The sequence below is a fragment of the Alligator mississippiensis genome, chromosome 1 (assembly GCF_030867095.1).
Source record: "Alligator mississippiensis isolate rAllMis1 chromosome 1, rAllMis1, whole genome shotgun sequence".
Classification (NCBI taxonomy): domain Eukaryota; kingdom Metazoa; phylum Chordata; order Crocodylia; family Alligatoridae; genus Alligator; species Alligator mississippiensis.
In genome coordinates this window covers 80,347,166-80,372,628 of record NC_081824.1, presented here as the reverse complement: position 1 = coordinate 80,372,628, position 25,463 = coordinate 80,347,166, and the positions used below count along the sequence as shown (strand labels likewise).

Genomic DNA, 25,463 nt, shown 5'->3' with positions numbered 1-25,463 from the left:
TTTGGATTTTGAGGTGGGGGGACAAAACATTTTCTTGCTCTTTGTAATGGACAAAGCAGAGGCAGGGAAATATTTGGAAATATTTTGAAATATTGCTGTAAGGCACGGGAGGAAACAATGAAGGTATAATGCCGAGGGGGTTGGACTGGATATTGTTTTTTTTTCCTCTTCACTCTGTTTGAAACTCGTTGTCAGCACCGATGCTGCTGCCATCGCTAGAGTTTGTTTCAAAATCCGAGGTTTGGGGTGGGGGGGGGGGGGGAAAGCTCCTTTGTTGTCAGGAACTTTTCGGAAGGCTTTATTCACCCGCCAGCCTCCCGGAGAACTTCTCTGAGGGGAGGAGGGCGGGGACACAAGCACACAGAATAGAAATCCGGGGGACGGAGGAATGAGCAAAGTTAATGGCGAGGGAGGGGCCGAGCGGCGGCGGCTCGCTCCGAGCCGCGAGCAGCATGCTGGTCTGTTTGCACCCGGGGGCTGCAGCGCTCTGCACCTCACCCCTGCCAGGGAGGCTGCGGGGGAGGAGGGCGCTTACGCCTAAGCATCCTACAAACAACCTGAGGGGCATCCTGCACCCGCAGCAACCCGCGCCCAGTCCCGGCTCATTGGGTGCCGCCGCCGCCGGCCCCGCCTCCGCAGCCGGAGAGATTCATTCCCCCCTGCAGCTCGGCCCCCGGCGGCGGGAGGCCGCTCCTCTTAGGCCGGCTGCGCCTGCCAGTCACTTTGAGGGACGGGCCGCCCTCCCGGCTCCAGGCCCGCCCCTTCCCCCCTCCCTCTCCCCAATTGATATTATTGGAGTGTGGCGCGAGCGGCCGGGCTGCAGTCGGAGCCTCGCAGGCTGCAAGCCCGGTGTGAGAGCGAATCGGAAGGCGAGGGGCGGCTGGAGCGGAGCGGAGCGGAGCGGAGCTCCATGCAGACACAGGAGCCGGCAGCGAGCGGAGCAAACCCTCCAGCGGGCGGCGGTCCCTGGCGAGCGGCGGCAACGATCGCGCGGTCTCCAGCCCCATGAAAGCAGCCGGCTCCCGCACCATGGTTGTCCGGCCCCGGCTCCCTCCGTGGATTATCGTCTGCTCCGTCTGGCTGCTCCGCTGGGCTCGCACGGGGGAGGCGCAGGCGGCGAAGGAAGGTGAGGGGCGGCCGGGCACAAACTTTGCGCGGCGTCGGGGGCTGCTCGCCAGCGGGCACCCGTGGGGAGCGCGTGCGTGTATGTGTGTGTGTGTTCATGTGTGCGCGCGTGTGTGCGGGGTTGGGACAGCGGCGCCTCATCGAGGGGAGCGGGAGGCTTTGGGGCATCAACGCACGTGATGCAAAGCCGGGGGTGGGGGCGGAGGGGCTGCTCCCCCCCTCCCGGGGGCACCCGCTGGATTTGGTGGAGGGAGCACGCGAGCCGACTGCCACATGCCAGGCGGCAGCGGAGTTGCAGGACGCTCCCCCATGGGGTTAGGGACCCTTTTTTTTTTTTTTTTTTTTTTGCAACCATGGCTTGGTGGGGGCGGCAGATGAAGTCCACTTCCCCGCTGCCTCCCTCCCGGCCCGGGCCTGGGGCTCTCAAAAGCCCTGTGGGCTGGGGGGGCGGCGGGGCTGAGGATGTGGGCTGCGGGGCAGAGGGAGCATGCATCTTCTGTGTGTCATGGCCATAGGGCCCTTGTCCTGCATGCATACGCTGTGTATATGTGTGTGTGTATGTATATGCGTGTGTATGTGTATGGGTGTATATGCATGTATGTGTGTGTACTGTATACAGATGTGCGCGTGTATGTATATGTGTGTGTGCCTATCTGTATATGCGTGCGTGTCCCCGCGTGTGTTTGTGCGCATGGGTGTGCGTATTTGTGTATGCGCAGGTATGCGCGCGTGTGAGAGTGTATATGTGTGTGTGCACGCAGCGTGCTCCTGTGTATGTGTGCGTGCGTGCGTGCACACATGTGCGGATCCGTGGGTATTTGTATACGTGTGGGTGCACGCGCTCCTCGCCGGCGCTCCCCGGCCATCTCTCCCGAGGCACCTCTGAATAGGGAGGGAGATGCGCGTGGCGGATATTTTTGCACCATCTGCGTATCGCAACCAGGGCATCGGAAATCACATCCAGCCACCGTGAATTTCTCTCTCTCTCTCTCTCTCACATCCAGCAAGCAGATGCCTGGGCTGTGCTTTCCTTACGGACACAGAGCGGGCAGCTTTCCCTCAGCGATTCATTGACGAGACCCCCCCCCCGGGCCGCAAATAAATAAATAAATAAATAAATAAATCAGTTCCCAAAGTCAATGTGGGGATTATCCACAGGGATAAAATCCTCTTCACATCTGACAGCGGGAGAATAATGTCGGGGAGGGGGTGGGGGGGAAGGGAGAGGGTGATTTTTATTTCTATATTATTATTTAGGGGTGCCTCCAACTAGATACGTCAGTGTTTCTTCTTTTTTTTTTTTAATTTGCACCATTTATAGGCTGAGGTTTAAAAAAAGAGCCTTCAAATGAAACCCTCAGAGAAGAGCGGGGGGGGGGGGGGGGGGCACGTCCTTCCTCGGCAGCATTTCTAAAGTTGAGCGGAAGAGACTTTGGGAAAAAGCGAATAATCCAGCGGGGAAAGTGGGAGGGAGCGGGGAGCAGAGCCCGGTGGCGGCCCCGCTGGGGGAGCAGGAGGCAGACGCTTGCGGCCGCCCGGAGCTGCGACCTGGGGCCGGGTCCCGCGCTGTGCCGGCGGCCGGGGGCTCGCCGCTCCCCTTCGCGAGGCCGGGGTGGGGGTGGAAAGTTCCCCAGAGTTGCCCCCAGCAGCAGGCACGGGCTCCCTGCGAGCCCCGAGGGCGCTGCCGGGGGGATCGGGGGAGAAGGAGCCCGAGCCCGGCGCCAGCCCCCTCCTCGGGGCCTGACCCGGGGGCCGCCGCTGATGCCGGGAGGGGAAGCGCGGCCAGACCCCCGCGCGAGTGCAGCCCCGAAGCAGAAGGCGCGCGGGGGAAAAAAAATCCCGGCTTGGTCGCTTGGAGGCGAGATGCGGCTGCTTCATGCTCCCTTCGCCCCGCCTGCGCCGAGGAGAGCCCGGGACAGGGAGAGGCTTCTCCCTCCCCGCGTCCCCTCCCGCATGCCTGAGGTGCCCCGCCGCAGCCGGCTCGGGGGTGGATGCAGAGTAGAGCCGAGGAAAGCACCCCTCCAGTCTTTCCCTTTCCTTCCTCTTTCTTTGCATGATGCAGAAAGGTAAAGAAAACATCTTGGACCAAACTGGCTTAAAAATGAAGTATAGGACCGCTGAGGGCTGCCTGGGTGCCTCATGACACTGTTTGAGGGAAGTTACAGCCAGGCTGACTTTTGTCTGGCAAGCACCTGCAGCCTCTGCTCAGCTCCTGCAGCCAGCGGGGCAGAAGTTGAGACACTCGCCTCCTGCTCCCTCTGAGCTCTGCCCAGTGAGTTCCAGGGGCCTGGTGGGCTTGGCCAGGTCCCATCATCTTGGGAAAGTCTCCTGAGCTCCACCCTGGCCTCTCTCTTTGTGTGTATGTGAGAGACTGTTCCTTCCCACCACAATCACTTCTCCGCAGTACAAAAATGCCTATAACATTCTGGTAGTGGAAGAGCCACATTGTGGCCCTCATGGTCCAGAAATGATGTCAGAGGCGAGCGTGATGGCTTTTACTGGACCCGCTGCATAGCTGGGACAAAGTTAGACGTACTTTTGAATGTAAGACTTTCGTTTTGCCCACTGAGAGCACGGAGGAAAACAAAATCTTTATGTGCCCTTTCCCACTAACTTGATGCACTGAGGAGCACAACGCTAGTTTCTGGAATGGATGTTTCTGTGTTTATTGCCCTCGGCTACTTTTTCAGCAAATGCTGCCAGATTTCCAAAATTTGTGGCCCTGGAATAGTGCAGCAGTGTGGGGAGGAAAGGGTTAAACTTGCTAGGTACCAATTTTTTCAGCTTATCAGCCTTATCCTTGATTAGCAAGTGGACACACACACACTCCCACACAGTCAATTCTTTTCTAGGTGGTGTTACTAGCTAAAGCCCCTGGATAGCTAGATTAATTAATTAATTAAGAAGTTAATCTATTTAAAGAGAGAATAGCAAACTTCTTGATTGACTGGCTTTAGGTCATGTTGAAATACAGGAATGGCATTTCTGGTTTTGTTTCCAACTCATGGTTTACATTAGTATTTTCTTATGAACCCTTTATATTCACAAGAAAAAAAGGTGTCCTGATACATTTTAAAAGGTTTAATAGATCATCTTTAAGAGTAGGGTCTGAATCAGAGGTAAAGCCTTCCACCTCAAAGACTTAACAAAAGTTCATTGTACTGAAATCCGATCAAGGAATTGAAAGGACACACTAAGATGCAACTGTTAACACACGTTTCTTTTACAGTAGTGTTCGTAAAATGCTGAATACTTCTTAAAAATAAAATAATGTATTTTGAATTTTTTGGGGGAAATGGAGCGTAGTTCTCTTTTAAAAGTGGTGTTTTGATTCATTATTTGGTGAATATGCAGGTTTCAGGAAAATAAGTTTAAACCAAACATATATCTAGAATATTATTTGTTAATTGCAATTTAACAAGATATTTCATGCAGTAGTTTAGAAATGTCAAGGTTAAATGCCTAAGTGGCATTTAGAAATTTTCTGGAAATGTATACAATTGTATGTTTTAAATAAGGATGATGTTCATAATTGAAAACAAGCACAAGGTTGTATTTAACAAAACATCAATCTAATTTGATCCAATATTTAAGAAAGTAGACATTATATATTTTTACTAAACAATTTGTGTATTGGAGTAAGTTTCAGGAAAATGTGGATTAATTTGTTCTACCAGTAAATAATGTCTGTATAACAGAGCTCTGTATGACAACTGAGAATTTCTTACAGGAAGTCAATTGGATATGTATGTACATATTAAAATATGGAACCAAATCTTTCAATAGAATTGATTATATTTAATTAACATGTATATATTGTCTCTTTGAAATAGACATTGCTATACAAATGAAAGCCTTATTTTGTAGAATCCTGTTTATCATCTATTAAGTGTTTCAGATTAATAGATTAATCAATATTATGATATTTTCCTTTGAATATTCAAAACTAGAATTGACTTCAGAGTAGGACTTGCAGTAGATCATAGGGTCAAATGTGTCGGTATCAATTTGAACTAATGGTATAATTTTTTTGAATGATACTGTTTCTTTAAATCTTGCTTTTAATTACAGGTATATGGGAATTGAACTTCATAGGACAAAGGCATACCAGAAATATGGCTCCATGTAATTAAACCTTAAAATCTGTATGACCTTTTTGGTAATAAGATAAGCGTAACCATCTAGACAGGGATACATACAAATGTTAAGATTACATATTTCTGTTTACTTAAGACAGATGGATATCATCTCATATATGTTTTGAAAAAAAATAGTGACAAGCATATATACAGTGATAAACATAGAAACATTTTATTGAATGAAGAAATAAATAATTTTCACTGAGGGGAAGAAATCTAATTTAGTTTACCACAAAGTTTTTATTTAGGCTCTTACTTTTTTATTCCTAAATTCTTTATTTAATACATAGTGGAAAACTTTTTCTCTTGCAGTAATATTACTGGACTCTAAAGCACAACAGACAGAGTTGGAATGGATTTCCTCTCCTCCTAATGGGGTAAGTAGTCCAAAAAACTCATAAAAAACACTACTAATTATTTCACGTAGGCAAGTTTTCAATGTGCTTTAAAGTATCTGGTGTTCCCCCAAATTTCCCTCAGCAGTTGTAGCCAATATTTACATTTGTTCAGGTTTTACTCTGAAAAGAGGCATGCCTCAAGTTACAGTATCTACTACATATGAGAGCTAATTACAAGGGAAACTCTTTTCATTACTTCACCTAAAACCATTTTAGCTTTTTACAGTTCTGTGTATTGTAAATCCTTTTTTGCTAAACCAGAAGTCTTTATGTATTTATGACAAAGTAGTTTAAACATCTCTTTTTTTTTTTGCCTTCTTGTTGTTTATAAGTATTGAAGGCAGCAGATATTTGTTTGTGGAAAATGCCTGAGAAAACATTATTTTTGTTGGTAACTTATGTACAACGTATTTGTTGTAATTCAAAAGTATAGGTTGAAGGGCTCTGAAATGTAAACATTTATATTGAAGATGAGTCTGAACCAAAAACATACTCAGATATTGAGAATTTTTGAAGTTTGGATCTCCATGCAAATTTTAATGGTAAAGCTTACCTCCAGTATCTACACAGTTACTTTTACACTAGGCTCATTCTGAGACTCTCTGTGAAAACACATCAGTGTACAAACACATCCTTAAAAAAGTGATAAACTTAGAACGTTCAGTGCTGTCTTAGTTACCATCTATGATATTATGAAGTTGTAAAATAACTAGCTTCCACCCTTATTTAGCAGTTGTGGGGGGAAAAACACATTTTTCATTTCTTTAGGAAGAATATTTCAAGAAAAGAGAATCTACCTTATTGTGTTTGCATTGCAACTTGGTAGTTATAGCACATGCAGGCAGTCTCACTGAATTCAACGGGACTACTTGCATGAATAAGAACCTTTGGGATCAGGCCCTTAATCTTCAGTGTATTAAGAAATCTGGAGCCAGAAGAGCGTGAAGTGTGAGTGGGGATATAAAAGTGTAACAAATCCTTTAAATAAGAAGAATGAAAATCTGAAAGTGTTTTAGTTTAAAAGTAAGATCGTAAAATCAAAACAGGCAAAACTGGAAACAAGTCTGAAGACTTTTGAAAGTATGTAATATGAGCTGAATGCTTATGATGGGTAATAACTTTGGCATTAGCATTTTGCATTGGCTGAAACCTTTTAATAGCGGTATCTGAAAGATTAGTGAGAAAGGAATTGCCATAGTAGCATAGAGATAAATACACAACCTTAAATCAACATACTTAATGACGGAAGTTGACTAATCTACAAATGGCAAAAATGTTAGTTAATAAAGTTGGAAATACAATTTCAAAGGAAACTTGAGAGTCCAAATAACATCTGAATTATGGTCAGCAGGGTTGACTAAAAAGTAATTCTTTCTAAAATAATAGTAAGTGCAATTTAATAAGTGTTTGGAACAGAAAATACAACCCCATTTTTCTAAATTTATCTGCGTTTAATTTTTTGCCTTTCAAGGAAAAAAAATCAAGAAAAAGCACAAATGAAAGAAAGAACTCAAGAAAAATGCATCACGACTACTTGCAGTATATCATCCTTGGTGGTTAAATTATATATTTCATATACAAATCTGTGTACTAGACATATTTTAGTATATTAGTATATATAATATTGATAACGTAATACATCAGTGAAAGAGAGCTGCTTGTTTTTTCACCCATATACAATATGAATAAAGCAAAATCAAAAGATAATTTAGTAAAATTAAGTGAGAAAAAAGTAAAATATAGGGCTCAGATCATTTTTCGATTATTCAAGGAGGTATATAGTCTCAAATATATTTGAGAACAAATACAACCATACCCTAAAATATCGATAGACACAAGTTATAAAACAAAAGATTTTTGCACCCTGGCAGAGGGCTGACTGCTGCATAGAACTTGATTTCTATGGGTGTGACTACTGACATTTTTCATATAAACATAACAATCATTGCATAGAAACTACGTTTCTGTTATTTCCCCCATGGTTTTTGAAAGATGTGGAAGATTAGATGTAGAGTGTTAGCCTCAGATATGATTTTTATAGGAATTTATTTTTTCAGACAAGAGATACCTATATTATTTTAGGATTTTGTACTGGTATCCATGACTAGCGTTTGAGTGTCTCCAATATTAATTTGGTTGGTGTAGCATGCTCTTAACAAACTCCATGGAATTTCTGGTTCTTCTGTTTTGTTTTATAATTATAGAAATCTCTGTGTAGGGTAGGGTTTTATTTGTTTATGATCAGTTTGGTTTTAGGGTAAAGGGAGGAGAGAATACAGTTGGATCTAGAATCTAATAGGTCAGATTCTGCTCTTGGTTACACTAGAGTAACTCAATTGACTTTAAATGCGTTACACTTTTGTAACTTTACGGTTTCTGGTGGCAGGATTTGGCTTAATAGTGGGAAAACTGCTTACACGAGATACATATATAACAGTCACTGTTTAACTGAGAATAAGATCAAGAAAGCTCAAAATCCCATGTCTTTTTGTTATTCTTTTTCTTGTATGACTGTCATGCCAAAAGCCCCAATCAAGGCCGTCCTTTCCTGTCTTTTATTTAATTAATTAATTTATTTATTTCCCCCATTCTGTCATAACACTTCTCTCTACAGGGGAGGAACAGGTATCACTAGTTCATATATCATAAATATATGATGATAGATTTTTTTCTTTTTAAGATAATTTTAGATTTCAGCATGACATCAGTTCTGTTAACATTTAATAATTTCTTAAAATAATATCATGTATGCATAATACCATCCATACCACACTTACATGAAATGAACTCCTTTAGAATACATTTCAGTATTTGCAGCTTCTGTTCATTTAATCATTTCTGACTGTAATATATGTTGCAGTAATAACTTCCAGCATCATTTCTTCGGTATCTGCTTTCCCCCCACACCTTGGAGCAACAGACCAAAATTAAAATGGCCTCATTTGTTGTCAAGTAGGCTTGTGAAGCACTGTATACTATATAGGTTATCGTTTGGCAAAACGAATGTCTTAGTGTTTGCTTTTCCTGCCTGAATACCAGTGTAGGCAATAATCAGTAGGAGCCTGATCCTGCAGGGTACTAACCGCTTTAACTGATTTCCATAAGGTATTTAATCATATGGTTAATGTTAAGCGCACGAGTAGTATCCTTGATATTAGGCATGTGCTTAAATACTTTGTTGAATGGGGAGCTAGAGTGTTAAAAGCTTTGCAGGTTTGAGCCATAGTTGCCTTTGCCTTTAGATAAGGATAACACTTGATTTTATTTATAACTCTTAAAAAAGATTCCAGTAGTATCAAAGTTGCAACCTCTGCTAGTCATTGGGAATTGCTTGAAATTAATCATTACTGTAAGGGCCAGATACTGCTTCTAGTTTACAGTAGTGCAAATATGCCAATCCTAGCCCTGCTGATGGCAGTGGAAGTTTTGAGGTTGATGCTGTCCCTGGCATTTGTACTTAGCTCTGTTAAAGGCAGAACTACTCTACATTTACTGCTTTGGCACCTAGATACCATAGCAACAGAGGAACCGAAAAAAGAAAGAAAATAGGCCTTGAACATGTAAGGTCTTACTCCTGTGACTAGTCCTGACTCAGATATGTAACCCCACTCACTGCGTGGAGTCGGTTGAATGAAATGATATTAAATCAGTTAAACAATGGTCAGCAGCAGTATTCATGTGAACAAGGGATTGGGGGTTCAGGTCTGTGGATTGTAAAACAGACTAGAAGTGTTCCTAAAGAAATAAAATGATACAAATGGAATGCTTGTCTTTTTTTCTTTGTTATGTATATATGTATATATTTTTTTTTTTTTCAAAATGCCATTTTCTTGGTGAAACATCATGAGGACTGCAAGTAGAGTAATTAAGGTGCAAAGATCATAACTTCATAGGCAATTATAAATAAGGATTAAAGGCTTGGTTTTGTTTGTCTTGTGTACTCTCTCTGCCTGTGTATTTGGTATTCAAGTACTACAGTATTAGGAGCTCAGAGTTTCTAAGAGACATTCCTGTTTTTAGATTTATGTTTCATCCTGCTTCTTTAGTCTTACACATGTAGAGTTTTCAATGATTCTGTAGAACGTATTATCAATTCCAACCATTAATCAATGTGTTGGTTTACTTTATGGACATTTTCTAAAATTTGTAATATAACAGTAAACTGTTATAGTATATGAAAAAATATTTTTGAAGTGTACTTGTTACATGACAAGGAAACAAAAATAGAGATCCACTAAAATCCATTTGCCTCTCATTTTGAAGGGAAAAAGACCCATTTAAACAATACTTTGTTTCATGATGCTTCACTGTTAAAACAAGAAAGAAGGCCAGATCTATGTGGCAGAATATTTTAAAATATGTGTTGATTTTTTTTGTATGTGTTAACATGTTAACTTTATATCACTATTTCTTATTACTTTAGTGGGAAGAAATTAGTGGACTGGATGAAAACTATACTCCAATACGAACATACCAGGTATGCCAGGTCATGGAACCTAATCAAAACAACTGGCTTCGGACTAACTGGATTGCAAAAGGCAATGCGCAAAGGATTTTTGTAGAACTAAAATTCACTTTGAGGGATTGTAACAGTCTTCCTGGAGTACTGGGGACATGTAAAGAGACTTTTAACTTGTATTATTATGAAACAGACTACGACACTGGCAGGAATATCCGAGAAAATCTATATGTAAAAATAGACACTATTGCAGCAGATGAAAGTTTCACCCAAGGTGACCTTGGGGAGAGAAAAATGAAACTTAACACAGAAGTGAGAGAGATTGGACCTTTGTCCAAAAAAGGATTCTATCTTGCATTTCAGGATGTAGGGGCCTGCATTGCTTTGGTTTCTGTCAAAGTCTACTACAAGAAATGCTGGTCCATTATTGAGAATTTAGCTATTTTTCCTGATACAGTGACTGGTTCAGAGTTTTCCTCTCTAGTTGAGGTTCGAGGAACTTGTGTCAGCAGCGCTGAAGAGGAAGCTGAGAATTCTCCTAAGATGCATTGTAGTGCAGAAGGAGAATGGTTAGTGCCTATTGGAAAGTGTATCTGCAAGGCTGGGTACCAGCAAAAAGGAGACACATGTGAACGTGAGTAAACACACACATTTTTATAATCTCCTACATTATAGAGTATGTTTTTCAGTCTCATTTTTATTATTTTTGCACCAAAAATTGTTCATCTCATTCTAGTGTTTTGACCATCTGCATCTATAAATCCCACATTGGGTAATTTACATCAGTAAATATCTCCTTTCCTTTCAAGGATAGAAGACAACAATAGCATATTGTGTTCTCATATATAAACTATCTAGGCAATTGACTGTACAACATTTAATGTCCACGGAGGAGTTGTGTGTATGTAAATACAGTTGTAGGAATTACATTTTACACAAAAAACAGGTTAAAGATCACATTCCCCATAGTGCTTCATAGTACTCTTGAGATTGTATTTTGTGCAGAAGACCATATTAGAATTCTTGTGTGAGAGAATTACCTATGTAGTTTGTTACTTTATATGATTTGTGATGAAAAGTTATAAGAAAAATAAAACCAAGAGATAAGGCATTTGAGATGAATCATACATTTGAACCAAATTACATTATAAAGTTCTGACTTTTCATATTATTGTAATACAAATGTAATAGCTTTATTCTGGATGTTTCTTGCAAGCGTAATGCATCAAAATGCCATAGCCAGAGCATTTTTCAGTCAATACTTTTTCTGTATAAAGTTGCTCAAACCAAGACCTTAACAATAGGACCTTTGAGTTGTCTATACATTACACTGGTCTAGTTAAATTATTCAGAAATCCACAACATGGAGATCTCTTTTTTAATTTCTTTTTTAACAGAATCTGTCACAATTACTCCTAATAAATAGAATAGTATTTTCCTCTTACACAAATAGCCCCCATCATTTAAAGGAGTTGTAAGAAGGAACCGTTTTGAGTGAATATTGGTGATCAAATCTGGATGTTCTTGTTTACTATAGAGATCTGAGAACACCGGTTATTTTGCCTGGTGAGTTATACTTTCTCAACTGGAAGCTGATTTATCATCTGAGTTTGTTTTTTTTTTTTCTCTTTTAGCATATGGCAGAAATGTGCATGTGTGTTTGTAGCACTACAGAAAAAAAGTTACAAAAATAAATGAAAGTGAGAAAACTTTGAAAATGAAATCATTATATGTATTTAAAACCCAAATCAAGGGAGTAATTCAAGTAAAAAAAAATATGACTGGTAGAAGGCGAAACCATATTATCACTGAATTTTTAAATGAGGGTTGTGCCTATATAAGAACCAAGAAAAAGCCTACTTTTGGGTTATGCTGACAGGAAGAGAAGAAAAAGCATCCCATAATGTAACTTCAATTACTGGTATAAGGAAATGCATATGATGACCTTCTGTAGCAGCTTATAGTAGAAAATTTGGTACTATTTGAAGCGAGTGGATTTGATCTTTCCTTTCCAACACTTTACCCATTTTCAGCATTGGGTGGAAGGGAGTGGGAAAGTTGGAGGGTGCAGAGAGTTTCCTCATTGCGGAGGGTGATCTCATTAAAATTGTAATGTGAAAACCTGCCCACACAGATTAGTTCAATACACTGTGTCTAGGCACAGTTAAAAATATTAATCACTCTGTTCCCATCATTGCACATTCTGATACTTCAAAAGGTTTTCTGACTTGTTTTTTAGCATCCTAGATAACTCACTTTTGATTATATGAAGTATGAATAGGTCTGTAATTATAATACTAATTTTTTCTGACTTCCAGTAAAGGGGGTAGAGTATCCAGAAAAATAGAAGCAAGGGAAAAAATCAGTTTGGTAATTGGAATTCAAGTAAATTGTTTAATAAACAGGCTTCTTAATTTCTAGCCACAGTGATGTTGACAAAGGAGTTAATTGATAACTTGTACTTGAGTATAGCCCTGTGTTCATTTGCAAGAACACTTCCCATTTTTGGCTTGCTTCCAAAGCACTAGCTAAGAGAATATGCTACTCTGGAAGCAGTCCAGAAACTCGTTTATAGTATTTCTTCTCCTTTCTTTCAGTGATCCTGTTAAGAGTTTGAAAACAAACTTTGACTCCAGATTGAGGCAATTTAATGTATTTGTGAGAAGGAGAAGATGGGAGTCAGCCACTTTCTGAATGAATGCTGTTTAGCAGCTTGAAGTCAAAATCTTCTAGGTGATTTGGTAGCTCTATGTAATAGCTGCAGTCTGTGATACTTGTTAGGATTTTCTGAACTCGAGGATGTTAAGTATGATCAGCTACGTAGTGACCGATAATACAGCTGGCATGCCGATACAGTGACTTTGTGACAGATATTGAAAGAAATTTATCTGAACATTGACACTAATGCAACTGGCTATCTGTTACTGTCAAGCTGTGTAACAGAGCAAGTTGAAGCAAGTTTGTACGTGCCTCCTTAACCCAAAGCTTTTATGGTCCTTCGTAAAGGCTTAGCCCTGTGAAAACTCAGTATGTGACGTTCTCATTTGACTTCTTTGGAAATACTCATAGTAGTCAGCATTGTACCTTTGGCCTTGTTCTGATGGATAGCTTTAGCTTTTCCAGGCTAAAGAGCCCCATAGCTCTCAGCCTGTCATCGTAAGGTCTGTTTTCCTGCCCGCTGATCATGTGCATGGCTCTTCTCTGGACTCTATCAAGCTTCTCCACATCCTTTTTGAATTGTGGGGCCCAAAACTTGATACAGTACTCCAGCTGCGGCCTCACCAAGGCCGAGTACAAGGGGAGAATGACATCCCAGGATTTGCTTGAGAAGCAAGCAAGGCACAGCAATAAACTCTGGCTCTGTTTGAGCTGGGGCAGAGCAGCCCCTGGGCTTGCAGGGGTTTGGGGAGTCAGCCTCATGCTCTCGGTATCAGCATTGGGCAGCAAAGGGGCAGGCTGGGGCGCAAGAGTGCTAAAGTGCAGGGCTAGGTGGCAGACAGCCCCTGCACTTTAGCACTCTCATGCCCTGGCCAGCCTCTTCCACCATCTACATGTGTGTTTCAGTGCACATAATTACCCCACCATAATGTACTATACTGCAGAGGAGTCAGTTTACTTTCCCAAATACCAGCACATTTGCAGGCAGTGATGCTTTATTATAGAGTTAATCAGCTCTTCAGTAAAATGCACATGTAGATGCACCCACTAACTTTCAGTAACTCAGTGCTATTAAAAGAAGAATTTATATAAGTTAAAAGTATGTAACCTCACTGCTACATATCCTTTGGTTTTAATCTTTTTAAGTTGGTTTAAAATATATATATTAGTGTCACTGTTATTATTACTGATCTAAATTTCAGTAGTGCTTAGAAGCCTATATCACCTCATCAGTTTTTTATGCTACTGCACAAACAGAATGTTGAAAAAGTATTTTCCACCCCAAAGTGTTTACAATTAGACTTTAAGGCAAAACATAACAGCTAGGTGGAACAAATAAATTGGAAGGACTGGGTAACAAGCTCATTTGAGCATTCTGTTTCAGATTCTCAGCTTGTCACATACCTAACCATTACATCAGGTGTTACTGTGTGCAATACATAAGGTAATGTTGGGATTGGAAGGGTTAGTTTTGAGGGCTTACTTCTGAGTGCCACTCAGCAAATGTTGAGCCCCTGAACCATGACAGACTGTACCTACTCCTGTAAATCCAATGAAATGTTAACACTACAAAGAGCTCATTCCTTTAAGTCTCATTTTTGTGACATTCATAGGATACTTTAACTAAACAAGGACTGCACTGGGGACAATATTGGAATTATTGCTATTGGAAGTTAAAAAAAAGATCTTTGAAAAGTTGTAGTGTAATCCACTTTCCATATGTTTTGTGTTAATTGAGGAGAAACTATACCCATTTGCTCCTGAACAGGAGTATGATATTTCAGAAGGTAGGAAGCACCTTTCAACTTGAATGAAGTGAGAAATATGTATGAAAGAGAGCTGGCACCAAGTCTGAGAATTCTGGCTTCTAGGGTAAGCCAAAGGGTACAGTTCACTGTTAACCATTTTATGACAGATTGCATATAAGAAGTTACTTTGTTGTGCTTTTTTTATCCAGAAAAGAAAAAGATTATACCAATTTATAGAATTTTTTGTCAGTTCAGTAAAAAGGATGCTACCTATTTGATGTCTATGGTGCAACAAGTTGCAAACTGCTACTGTTCCTGTATAATTCTTGTAGTTCAAACTTCTTGCGACAGCTAATGTGACCTGATAGAAGATGCAGCAGAGAAGTTATGTTACATCTGACATTTTGTCATATGGCATATTTTAGTTAAATTTTCAGGGTTATTCCATTTGTCTGCTCCATCTGAACTGAGCCAAAGCCCTAACTTACTAATAGAAGAGCCATCTGAAGGTGTTTTGAAAATTGACTATTGTCAGAGGTGCACCAATACATTGGTCCGATATAGAATCAGCATTGATATAAAGAAAATTGGCTGTATCAGAAATCGGCCCGATGCGGCCAATAATGTCACTGATAAATGCCCTTGCAGCCACAGCATAGCACATAGGCAGCGAGGAGCACAGTCCGGCAACTTGGAGAGCTATGTGCAGCTGGTAAGTCTGTTTTGGTGGAAGGGGAGGGGGGAGGGAAGGGGTGTGGGGAGGCAGATCAAGGCCCCCATGATGAGGGAGGGAGTAGGGCAGGGCCTGGGGCAGGTGCTACCCAGCCAGGGCAGGGCAGGGTGCAGAACAGAGCCGCAGCTCATCCCGGGGGGATGGGGGATGTGTGCCCCCCAGAACTGCACAGGGTGGGGCAGGCGGGCTGAAGCTGTGGGTTGGAGCTGGGCCTGCGCTGGTCTCAGCGGGGCGGGAGGCGGCGATGCTGGGAGGGGGCCTACAGGGAGGTCTGCAGCCACCCCAAATTTTTCCTTAGCCCTGCCCAACCCCCTTCTCAGCAGCGCCGCTGCCTGCCCGGTGCAGCCCTGGCTCATCCCTCATCTCTACCCATGCACCAGGAAGAGCTGGGACTGTGCTGGGCAGGTGGTGGTGGCACTGGGAGGAGGGTCTATGAGTGGGGGTTTATGGTGAAATTTTGGGTGGCTGCAGCTCCCCCCCCCCCACCATAGCCCACTCCCAGTGCTGCCCCTGCCTGCCCCATGCCCAACTCCCGCCAAGAAGAGACCGGCATAGCCCCAGCTCCAGCCCGCAGCCCCTTCCCTCCCTCCTCCTCTTCCACCACAACAGACTTAGCAGCTAGACACAGCTGTATCAGAAATCGGATCAGTATCGGCCAATATGCCTCTTTCAGAATTGGGTATTGGTATTGGCTCCCAAAATTTCTATTAGTACACACCTAGCTATTGTATTTTTTATAAAAATAGGTTGTATTTGTCTCTAAATGTCTACCTCAAAAGTTGTGGTCAAAGTCCAGTTTGAAAAATTACATCCAGTCTGACTAAATTTCTTGCATTTTCATTTTGAGAATGTTCACCCACAGCACTATTTAGACAGAATAAGTAGAATCAAAACCATCTTAAATGTCTCTGTTGCAGTTAAATGTAAAGTTCTGTACAGAATATAGCTGAACCCTGTACATCTTGCTCTGTCCTGTGGTGCAAGGTATGTATTTTAGGGTGAGGAAGAGGAACACTTGGTATGTGATCTACTCTGTACTCAGTTGGGATATGCATGGGTGCTCCCGAAGTTGATACTTGGAATGTCGTATGTACATGTGCTCTGTCTTCCCTTTTAATTGCAAGAGCAGGAAAGATCTTGATTTTTTTTTCTTCCATTCCAGACCCTCACAGTTGGTGTTTATAGAGGGAGTTTGTGAATGTTTCTGGCTAAGTACAGACATTCAAAGAGTCCAAGGTGGAATAGATCCAAGTTGCACTGTTTTCTGTAAGTGGCATAGTTTAGATAGGTAGCAAACAGAACAAACATTTGCCCTTTGGTTGGGGGAAACAAATCTTAGACTGGGTTCTGCTTTTTTTAAACCAGTCTATATGTGCCAAACTTCTTTTATGGGTCTAGACCAGTTTTGCATGCCAAACTTCTGTTCTGTTATGGGTATAAACCAGTTTCTGATCACTCAGTAGACTTGTAATGTTTGTAACTGGCCTCTGCATCCTATATCTTGCATAAAAAAGCATCTTAATTGCTCTGAAGAGGAGGGTCTCTGTGACATTAGCACTTCTATAGATCATTCTGGTGACTTTTAAGTGCTTCACTATTGTCTCAATCCTCCAGCCTTTATCCTGTTGTGAGTAGGGAGGTGGAGAAAGTTTGATTTTATTTTGCTACCTTTCTCAGGCTCTCTTTTCTCCAATGCATACCTCCATTCTTGTGTCCATTAAAGCTTAGTATCTTTAAAAAATATTGTCAGCTTCGTTGCTGGGCATAGGTTTAAAAAAAATTTCCCCTGAAACTTAAAGGAAGGCTTAATTATTGAATAAATATAATTATTGTAAAAATAAATGAATAGATGCTTCAGGTTGACTTACTTGCTTGGTTAATTTCTCTGTCTGCTTTCAAAGAGTTAATTTTTATGTACAATAGGTGCTATAAAAAAGTCAAGGGTTCACCAAACTCAAACCATCCACTGGGTTAGCAAGGTTAAGGAACATCCGTTGCCAGAGGCAACAGCACAGAAAGGAATGATGTGTCCAGCATCACAGTTAGATGTGTTTGACTCCCTATCCTGAATGACAGGTTGGGTTTAAAGCTGAATTAATGGGGGGCAGCTTTAAACACAAGTACATACTTTGAACTTCTATTTCTAGAGCCATAGTAGGATGCCTTAGCTACTTTGCCATCATCTGCCAAATAGCAGGTACTATAGTCTTGTGCTGTTCGTGTTGGTATATTCATATCCTTCAAGTAATTCTGTTCCTAATAGTGAAGACATGCAATATATTTGTAGGCAGAACAAATACTAGCTGCTTTGTGTGTGGAAGCTAGGCTGAGAGATCTTTCTTAAGTACACTGCAATTAACTGTAGACAAAGCTAAAGGGTAGTCAAGGAAGTTGGTCATGTGTTTAAGCCATTTAGATCCTCAAACCAATTCCATTGCTTTTTAATTTTGAGACTTACATTTTGGAATGTAAATATATTTATGGAAAGAAACTGATAAACAGTTCTTCCCTGATTTGCCTATAGAGATCTGAAGGAATGTGGAAGCTAAATTAAAAGATCTACAAGCCTAAATGTGAACAGCACTTAACACGATGTTGTAATGCAACACTTAGTTTACATTACAAAAGTTAGAAGGCAACAAAAGTTACATGTGCAAAATATTTATGTAAGTGGACTAGTTGTTTTAAGTACTTTTTTTGGATCCCCAAACTCGGATAGCTGTGTGAGATGAAATCATGTTCTCATTTTCCTCAAGCTGTCAGTTCATTTGTATAGATTATTTCAGGAATTTTAAGAATACCTGTGTCTTCTTACCTGAGAAATACAGCAAGCTGTACTTTCTTTGGTCTTTATCTGGCCCTGCAGCTACTATCATATTTATTAGCACTTAGAATGATGGTGTGAAAATCAATGATCAGGTCCTCACTTTAAACATTAATAATACGTGATCTCAATGTTTTCCTTCCATTCCACAACCCCTGTATTACAATGGTATTTTAGCTGATTAAAAACAATAAAATATTCATAGAATGTGGGTAAGTATTCAATTAACCTGAAAAATTCAGAACTATTCTATTTCAAATTAATGTATCTGTAAAAGAAGCATTGCAATTTTCTAAGCGGATTCACTTACTGAATTGTTTCATAAATTGGTCATAAATTGAGCGTGGTTATTTTACCTTTTATTTTTGTTCTGTAAATACTAGAACTCATGTTTTCTTAAATATACATTCTAAGGATACTTTATTAATTAGAACTCAAAGAATTAAACAAAACTGAAAACTGGATTTGTTAATTGAATGCATGCATTCAGGAATGTCTAGTGAATATGCATTGTAATTCTTGTAATTGGAAAAACTTCATCTTTGAAACTAAGTCTTTCTTGAGTGTTGTGATCAAGTCGTTTATCAAGCCGAAGAAACAGAATGGCCAACTCTTATTTAATTCAGTATTACTCATCATAAACTCTGTGAGCAGTGTCCTATTTGCAAGAGTTTGTTTACAAGACAGTGAACTTCCCAACACTTTTGGCCCTAGGCTTGTACAATAATGGCAGAGACAACCATCAAGGTATTTCCAAGGTCTATATCGTTTTTAGTGTTCCACATTTACCAAAATTGTAATTCTCATTGCAAACTCAATTAGCGCACTCTGTCATCAAAACCAGATTCAGTCCATCAGATCAGTAAAATAATTTGGGGTCGGAGGGGGATGTGCATTTCTGCTGCAGAGATTCTATCTGTTCTGTAGTTTATATCAGAAAGAGAAAGTATTCAGAATATCCAGGACCCCTTATTCAACTGCTTCTCCACGGATACATCTGTGCTTTGTGGGGTTTTTCTTGCAGTGCAGAGGAACAGTTTTTGACTGCTGAAACTCTGTGGTAGAAAATGTCGACTCCTGCATTGAAAAAGTAATGTATTGTTGGAATGTAACACAAATGTTTCTTTGTTAAAAGTATTTTTCAGTGGAGGTAACTGCTTATACTCTATGAGCAATAAGATAATTCAAACTAAAAATTTTAGGGGTTGGGCCCAATTGTATTCTAATGTAACAGTAGTGTAAATCAGAGCTAACAAAAGCAACAAATTGTGCAACTTGTGTAAGCAAGATCAAAATTCAACCCTGTTGCTATACCCTCTAAGGTTCTCATCTGAAAGTATTTTATGCTATATGTGACATGCCTTAGGCATGTACAAGTAGCGCGTGTGTGTTCTGACTTCTGGAGATGCCTCTTCCAGGCCCACAGGTGCAAGTTTGCCATTGATCATAGAGCAGATAGCTTTTACTCACTGTCAGTTGGTCAGTCCACCTGCTAGGGGAAATATGCCAGGATACACACAAATGCAAAGCTCTCTAGAAAGCATGCATCTTTATACATGTAACCATCCAAACATAAGCTAACACATGGATGCACACAGCTAGCCTTTCTCTTGCCTATCACTGTATTACCATTCCAGTTCACTTTCCACATTCTGTCTGCCTGATTTCCATATCATTCAGGCAGCTGTACCTTGATTGAGATGAGAGACTATGTGCAATCAGTTCTTAACAGCTTAAGGTTTTGACACCACCCAGTCCTCCCATGGTCTTCACCACATTCTTATTACATTGCTAGGGAGTGTCCAACCATCAAGCAGTCTCTAGGGGGCTTTCCTAACGTGAACACTGTGTAAATAGAACACGCATATGGAGGTAAATATTTACAGGACCAAGTTGTGGAGCCCTGGATTCAGCCTGTGAATATGGGACTTCAGTGGTGTTTGGCACCAGGGGCTTCATCTGCAGGCACTTTTCCTGTGTAGCCACAGGTAGACTCACTAGCCGCAAGGCTTATGCTGCTGTGGGGAGAATTGCCTGCTGTGAATGCTTTCCCTGTGTAACTGTGGAGAAAAGCACTGGGTATGGGCAGGTACAAGCACCTACTTGCATCTGACCTGCAGTGGATCTTTCTGGCTTACAGCTGGAAATGTTTGCCTGCCACTGCGCTAGGTCATATAGAGCATATCTACATGTGATATTAATGCGCTGCAAGCTTACTGCGCAGTAAAATGTGCAGTTAGCCTTCCCTGGGAGAACATCTACACATGCGTCCCTTGGGAGCAAATTTACTTCTGATGGGAGAAGTTTAGTGCAGGACTACTTTTGCCATGCTCTGTCCCCCTACAGCCTCCAGGGGGAGCTCTAGGCTCCCCTGAGTGGCAGGCCTGAGCTGGCAGGGGGCACTGGGGTCATGCCTGGCTCTGGAGGGCAGGGGAGCGGGGTGGGGGGGGGGGGGGGGGCTGTCTCACCTCAGGGGAAGCTGTTTTCCAGCCCCACCTGCTGATCTGTTGATTGGAGCATGGGGCCGGGAAACAGGTGCTTGGGGGAGGGGACAGTTCTCCATCCCCCTGCTTCCTGGGCTGATTGGAAGCAATTTGCTCCTAGTCAGTTGTCTACATGTGCACTACTGTGCAGTAGCTACTCTGTGGTTAATCTACCTGTATTTACAGGCAGAAGCCAACCATGTGTTAGATTAATGTACAGCATAGTAAATGTTGCACATATGTAGACTGTGGCACTTCTAGTCTACTGTACAGTAAAGTGTCTCATGTAGATGTGCCCATAGTGTCCTATTTGTACAACCATGTAGTTTTTAAAAAATATTGCTTTCTGACTTGATTTTTGTCATGTATCTTTTTTAAAAAAAAGCTTCTTATGCAGTCCTTTCATCTGTTGTTGAATTTGAATGTATTTTGTAACTGGTTGATTAGTTATTGTAGAACATGGTCAGAAGCCCATTGATATTATATTAATGGTTATCTTTTTTGTTTACACCAGTTTTGTAACATATTCTGGGACCTTATAAATATTTAACTAAAATTGTATGATCAGTTGTTGGGCATCGGATTTTTCAGGTTTCTGAAGGTCAACTTTTTCCTGCTAAATTTTTAAATTTTGTCAAAAAATATTATTTAAATTACTGAAAAAGTTGGAACTGTTCTTATTGGTTGTGAGTTATCGTTGTGAATCTGGCTTTTGTGCAATAGTAATGAATGTTGATTTTTGTGCGGGGGACATGCATTATGACAAAAATATTGTTATTCTTTATTTTTATGCTTTCTGTATGTGAAAAATAGACTTACCCAATGTACAGGTAGATGAAAAATATGATAAAGTGCCCATTTTTCCAGGCAGAAAAACCTTACACATTTTGGAATAACTTTGGTATCAAAAGAAAATGGGATCGTTTTAACTGTCAGCATATCCCAACACTCCTTACTGTCACTTACTAATTAAGTCTGTCTGAGAATTCTTCAAGTGAGTTAATGTACAGCCTGCTGCTCAGAGGCCTAAAAGCATTATAGACTTACAATCATAAGCGAGATACTTTGCCACTGTGGTCAGGTATGAATAGAAGATTACATACATGAACCCTGCTTTTCTATTTCTCTCATTTTTGCCTCATCTTGGTTGCTTTTAGTCTTTTAGTTTGCTGATTTTGAAACAATATTCTTGGCCCTGTAGGGATTTTTGTCTGTCTTGATATGTCAATTTAAAATAAGTCGGTTTCTGTTTCTGCCTCGCCGAAAAAAAAATTTGTCAGTGAGATGGTTGGTGAATTATGATGAGCAACAAAGGAGAGTGGAATGATGTTACACACTTTTTGGCTGTTTGTGAGAAGGGAGGAGGAGATTGACATTTCTCCTATTTGATCGTTAGTTTAAGGATTTCCTGTTATATGTACAAAGTTGTATAGACACAGAATTGTCTGTTAGACCTGTAAAAAATGCATATTCAGGAGTCTGAATGTTGTGCTCATATGACATGGCTGAGACAAGGTTGGCTTGTTAGAAAATAAAACACTGATATTTAGAGTGGTTCAAATTAAACAAATCTTTCAGTACAGATTTTGTTCTTGCTACTCATACAGTGTGTAAGCTGAAAATACAATTCAAATTTCCTTGATTAAAATGCATTCAAAATTCCACCTTTTAAAAAGATGTGTGTGTATTTAAACAAAGACAAGTGGATTCATTATTCATTAACATTCAGTAGATTGCCAGTTGCCAGTCAAAATGGAGTCTAGAAGAATATTGACATTGATTGATGTACATTCTCAAAGATTATGCACAAACAGGCTGGTCAGGTCATTTGAGCACATAAAAACACCGGAGCTTGGCTCAACAGACACAAAAAGATTCTTTGCATAAGCTTTCCTTTCCTCTGAAGTATCCCAGAGTATCCTGCGATTCACTTGATTGATAAGGTAAACTGTAGTTTTCTAACACCATTGTCATCAATTAAGAAAAGTGTCTAGTTTGATTTGGTAAATAAGAGCAATGTGTATTCATGCTGCTTCTAGCTGTGAGTTCGCAGTATCTAGGGGGGAATTTTGTGGTTAATCATTCAGCGTGAGGCAATCTCTTTATTTTTGGATGTTGCTTTTAATTGTGTATTATATGCAGGCCTAAAGATTGGCTGTTACCAGGACAAACAAAGAAACATACTAGTCACACTTCAGAGATGGAAGAGTACAGATGCTGATATTGCACCACACAATTTTATTTTCACTGCAGTTTTGAGCCTGTCAAATGGTACAGAAATGAACTATATAACTCTAGTTTTGTAGAGTCCCTGACTTGTTTGGGATAATAATATGAAGAACCAGATTGTGGCAATGCCCCAAGGCTGGGTAAAGGACATTTTGGTGTTTGTGCTGTGTTAAGTGTGTAGAGTCTTAACCACAATGTGCAGTTTGATTTCTGATTCTTATTTATTCCAATGGGGAGGTAATCTGTTCTAGTCTTATATCTGGCACACATTACTTCTACTCCATGCTGGCTCAGCTGGGTGCTGAGGAAATGGAGCTCAGGCTCTGTTCACTCTGTTGTGCTGCATACCCACACTCATGCAGGGTTATGAGAAATGGTGTGATGGAGCCCCTGCACCATGACCTGTGATATGGGTGGCCCAAGTGTGACATCATGTTTCACCCTTTTACTTCTTGTAGATGACAGCTGTGCTTAGCCTGACTTGATACTGTGCACTCCATTATAAGAGTTAAATTATTATCCTTATTATTTTCTTTCTTCATCTTAACATTTAGAGGATACTTGCAAATCGATCATATTGACAGACATTAGTTATTAAAGGTTAAACAGAAGGTGGACTAATTAAGATGGCAAAAGGGAATCCCTTGTACTTGAATATTTCCAAACGATTACCATGGGAAAAGAGCCTAATGTACATCTCATGAGCATGTTATGAGTTGCATGCCCACACGGTTAGTCTCATTCATTTGGGGGCCAAGACTCCATATGGAAGCCCTGTGCCTCCAAACTTATTCTGCGTCCCTACAATCAGAGAGGGTTGCTCTTCTGGGACCTCCTCTCTCGCTGGGGTTTCTGTAGCATGTAGAGCAATTCAGTGGAAGTTACTATAGTCAAACTTCACATCCACACTGCTGTCTTCACATCCACACTCTTCCAGCTGCATGGCACTAAAATCTTCTGAAGCTTCCCTCAGGGTTGGGCAAAGTATACTACAGACACAGTATTCCCTACTTCTACGCTGGGGCAGGGGATCACAAACATTTTATACTAAAGCTGCTTACTTTTCCCTTGGGAAAAATCCAGCTCCTTTTATTCATACAAATAATTAGTCCCATGGGCCTACATGTATAAATAAGAAGAATAGAGCTGGCTCCATGTCATAAGCATCTGTTCTTAACATACAGAGCAAGGACACAATCGTACTGTCCTTTCTAATGCAAAACTCCCACTTCTAATTGGAGTTACTTTGAATATGAAAAATGCTGTTTTTCTTTTTAATGTAACATTCTCTGAAGTCAAAAAGGTGACTACCAGCATTGTGAATTTTGGCAGAAAATCACATAAACTTAATACATTTTCAGTTGTAGCATGTTGCATAAAATGAACATTGTAATTTCAAGGAAATATGTGTGGCAATATTTCTAGCAATCACTTTAGGTTTAGTCATGTATCCTTTTTCACAACGAAGCTGTATTAGATTAATGATTATAGTCATATACAGATTTCCTTTTCACCGAGTTAGACTTTTTTTCCAAATACAGTTGGTTGGAAAATGAGTGTTTTTATTTGTGGAAAATTTTGACTAAAAATAAAATATTGAAATAGTTTGGTCAGAAATGCAGCCACAATTCCTCCTGGAATTGTAGTTTGTAGGGTGCCTCATGGAGGGTGAGCCCACAGACTACAATGGGGTATTCAGGTTTTCAGTTTTGTTTTCATTTGTCTTCCCCCTAACCACAAAGTAATCTTTACTACTTTATTATTACTACTTTATAAGTAATCTTTTAAAAAAAATCATTAAAAATCAGTTTAAATGCAGAATGTTTTGATGGTTCTATTTTTAAATAATTAGGAATACATCACTGAAATAATTGAGATTAGATCAATAACAACCCAGATCTTTGGTTCTGATGAAGGGGTACTCACTACAGCTAACAGTTTTTTGAGAGCTGTTTTAGCTTGTGCAAGCTGCAAAAAACACCAGTGTGCCAGTAGGGCCCATGGATAGTGACAGGGTCTATCTTATACTTCTTTGCTCCCGGCTGTCCACTAATGTTGGCCACAGTATAGTGGCATATATAGTGTTCCACATTTTCAGTTTTTACTGAATTTCACTGGTATATTACTGGATTTTTAATTGAAGTTATTAATTTTTTACTGATTTACATTCTTTTTTCAGTCTAGATCAGTAAAAAAACAATCAGAGGGGCAGGCAGCTGCATGTGGAGTGGGGGACGAGGGGAGTGACAGTGGCCATGTGGTGGCCAGGGGATGCTGGCGGGAGCTGTTGCCTGGAGACACAGGGGTCCTGGCTCTGACCCCTGGGCCAGGTGGGAGGGACCATGGGAATTGCTCTCATAGTGGGCAGGTCCCAGCTGCGCCTGGTGGCTCCAGCTGCAGCCCTTCCCAGGGCGCTGGGAGCTGTAAGCCCCAATGTGGGGGGCAGGCAGGAGAGCCTGGCCCCACTCCCTACGGCAGGCGCTGCACCTGGCCTCCCAGGGGCATGGGGCTCCTGGCTCTGACCCTGGGCAGGGTGGGAGGGGTTGGTGTTGATGCTGGGGTCGGGGCCCCACCCCCTTTGCTTCTGGCCATGTGCCATTCACCCTCTCCCCCAAGTGCCAGGGCAGCCCAGTAGCAGGCTGTTGCACCAGGGGGTAGGGGCATGGT

The 25,463-nt window shown here is 41.2% G+C and overlaps 1 protein-coding gene across 3 annotated transcripts in view; it reads left to right on the top strand.

Annotated features, from left to right (window-relative positions):
* The first annotated feature begins 777 nt into the window (after positions 1-777).
* The window catches only part of EPHA7 (EPH receptor A7), a 217,245-nt gene continuing 192,559 nt past the window's right edge, over positions 778-25,463 (top strand). The window contains exons 1-3 of one of the 3 annotated variants that reach the window (XM_059732118.1): positions 778-1,126; positions 5,577-5,641; positions 10,086-10,755. In XM_059732118.1, coding sequence (XP_059588101.1) covers positions 1,006-1,126; positions 5,577-5,641; positions 10,086-10,755 — 856 coding nt within the window. In that variant the 5' untranslated portion in view covers positions 778-1,005. The remainder of the gene's footprint in view (positions 1,127-5,576; positions 5,642-10,085; positions 10,756-25,463) is intronic. The other 2 variants (XM_019496434.2, XM_006263369.4) reach the window with 2 other exon arrangements.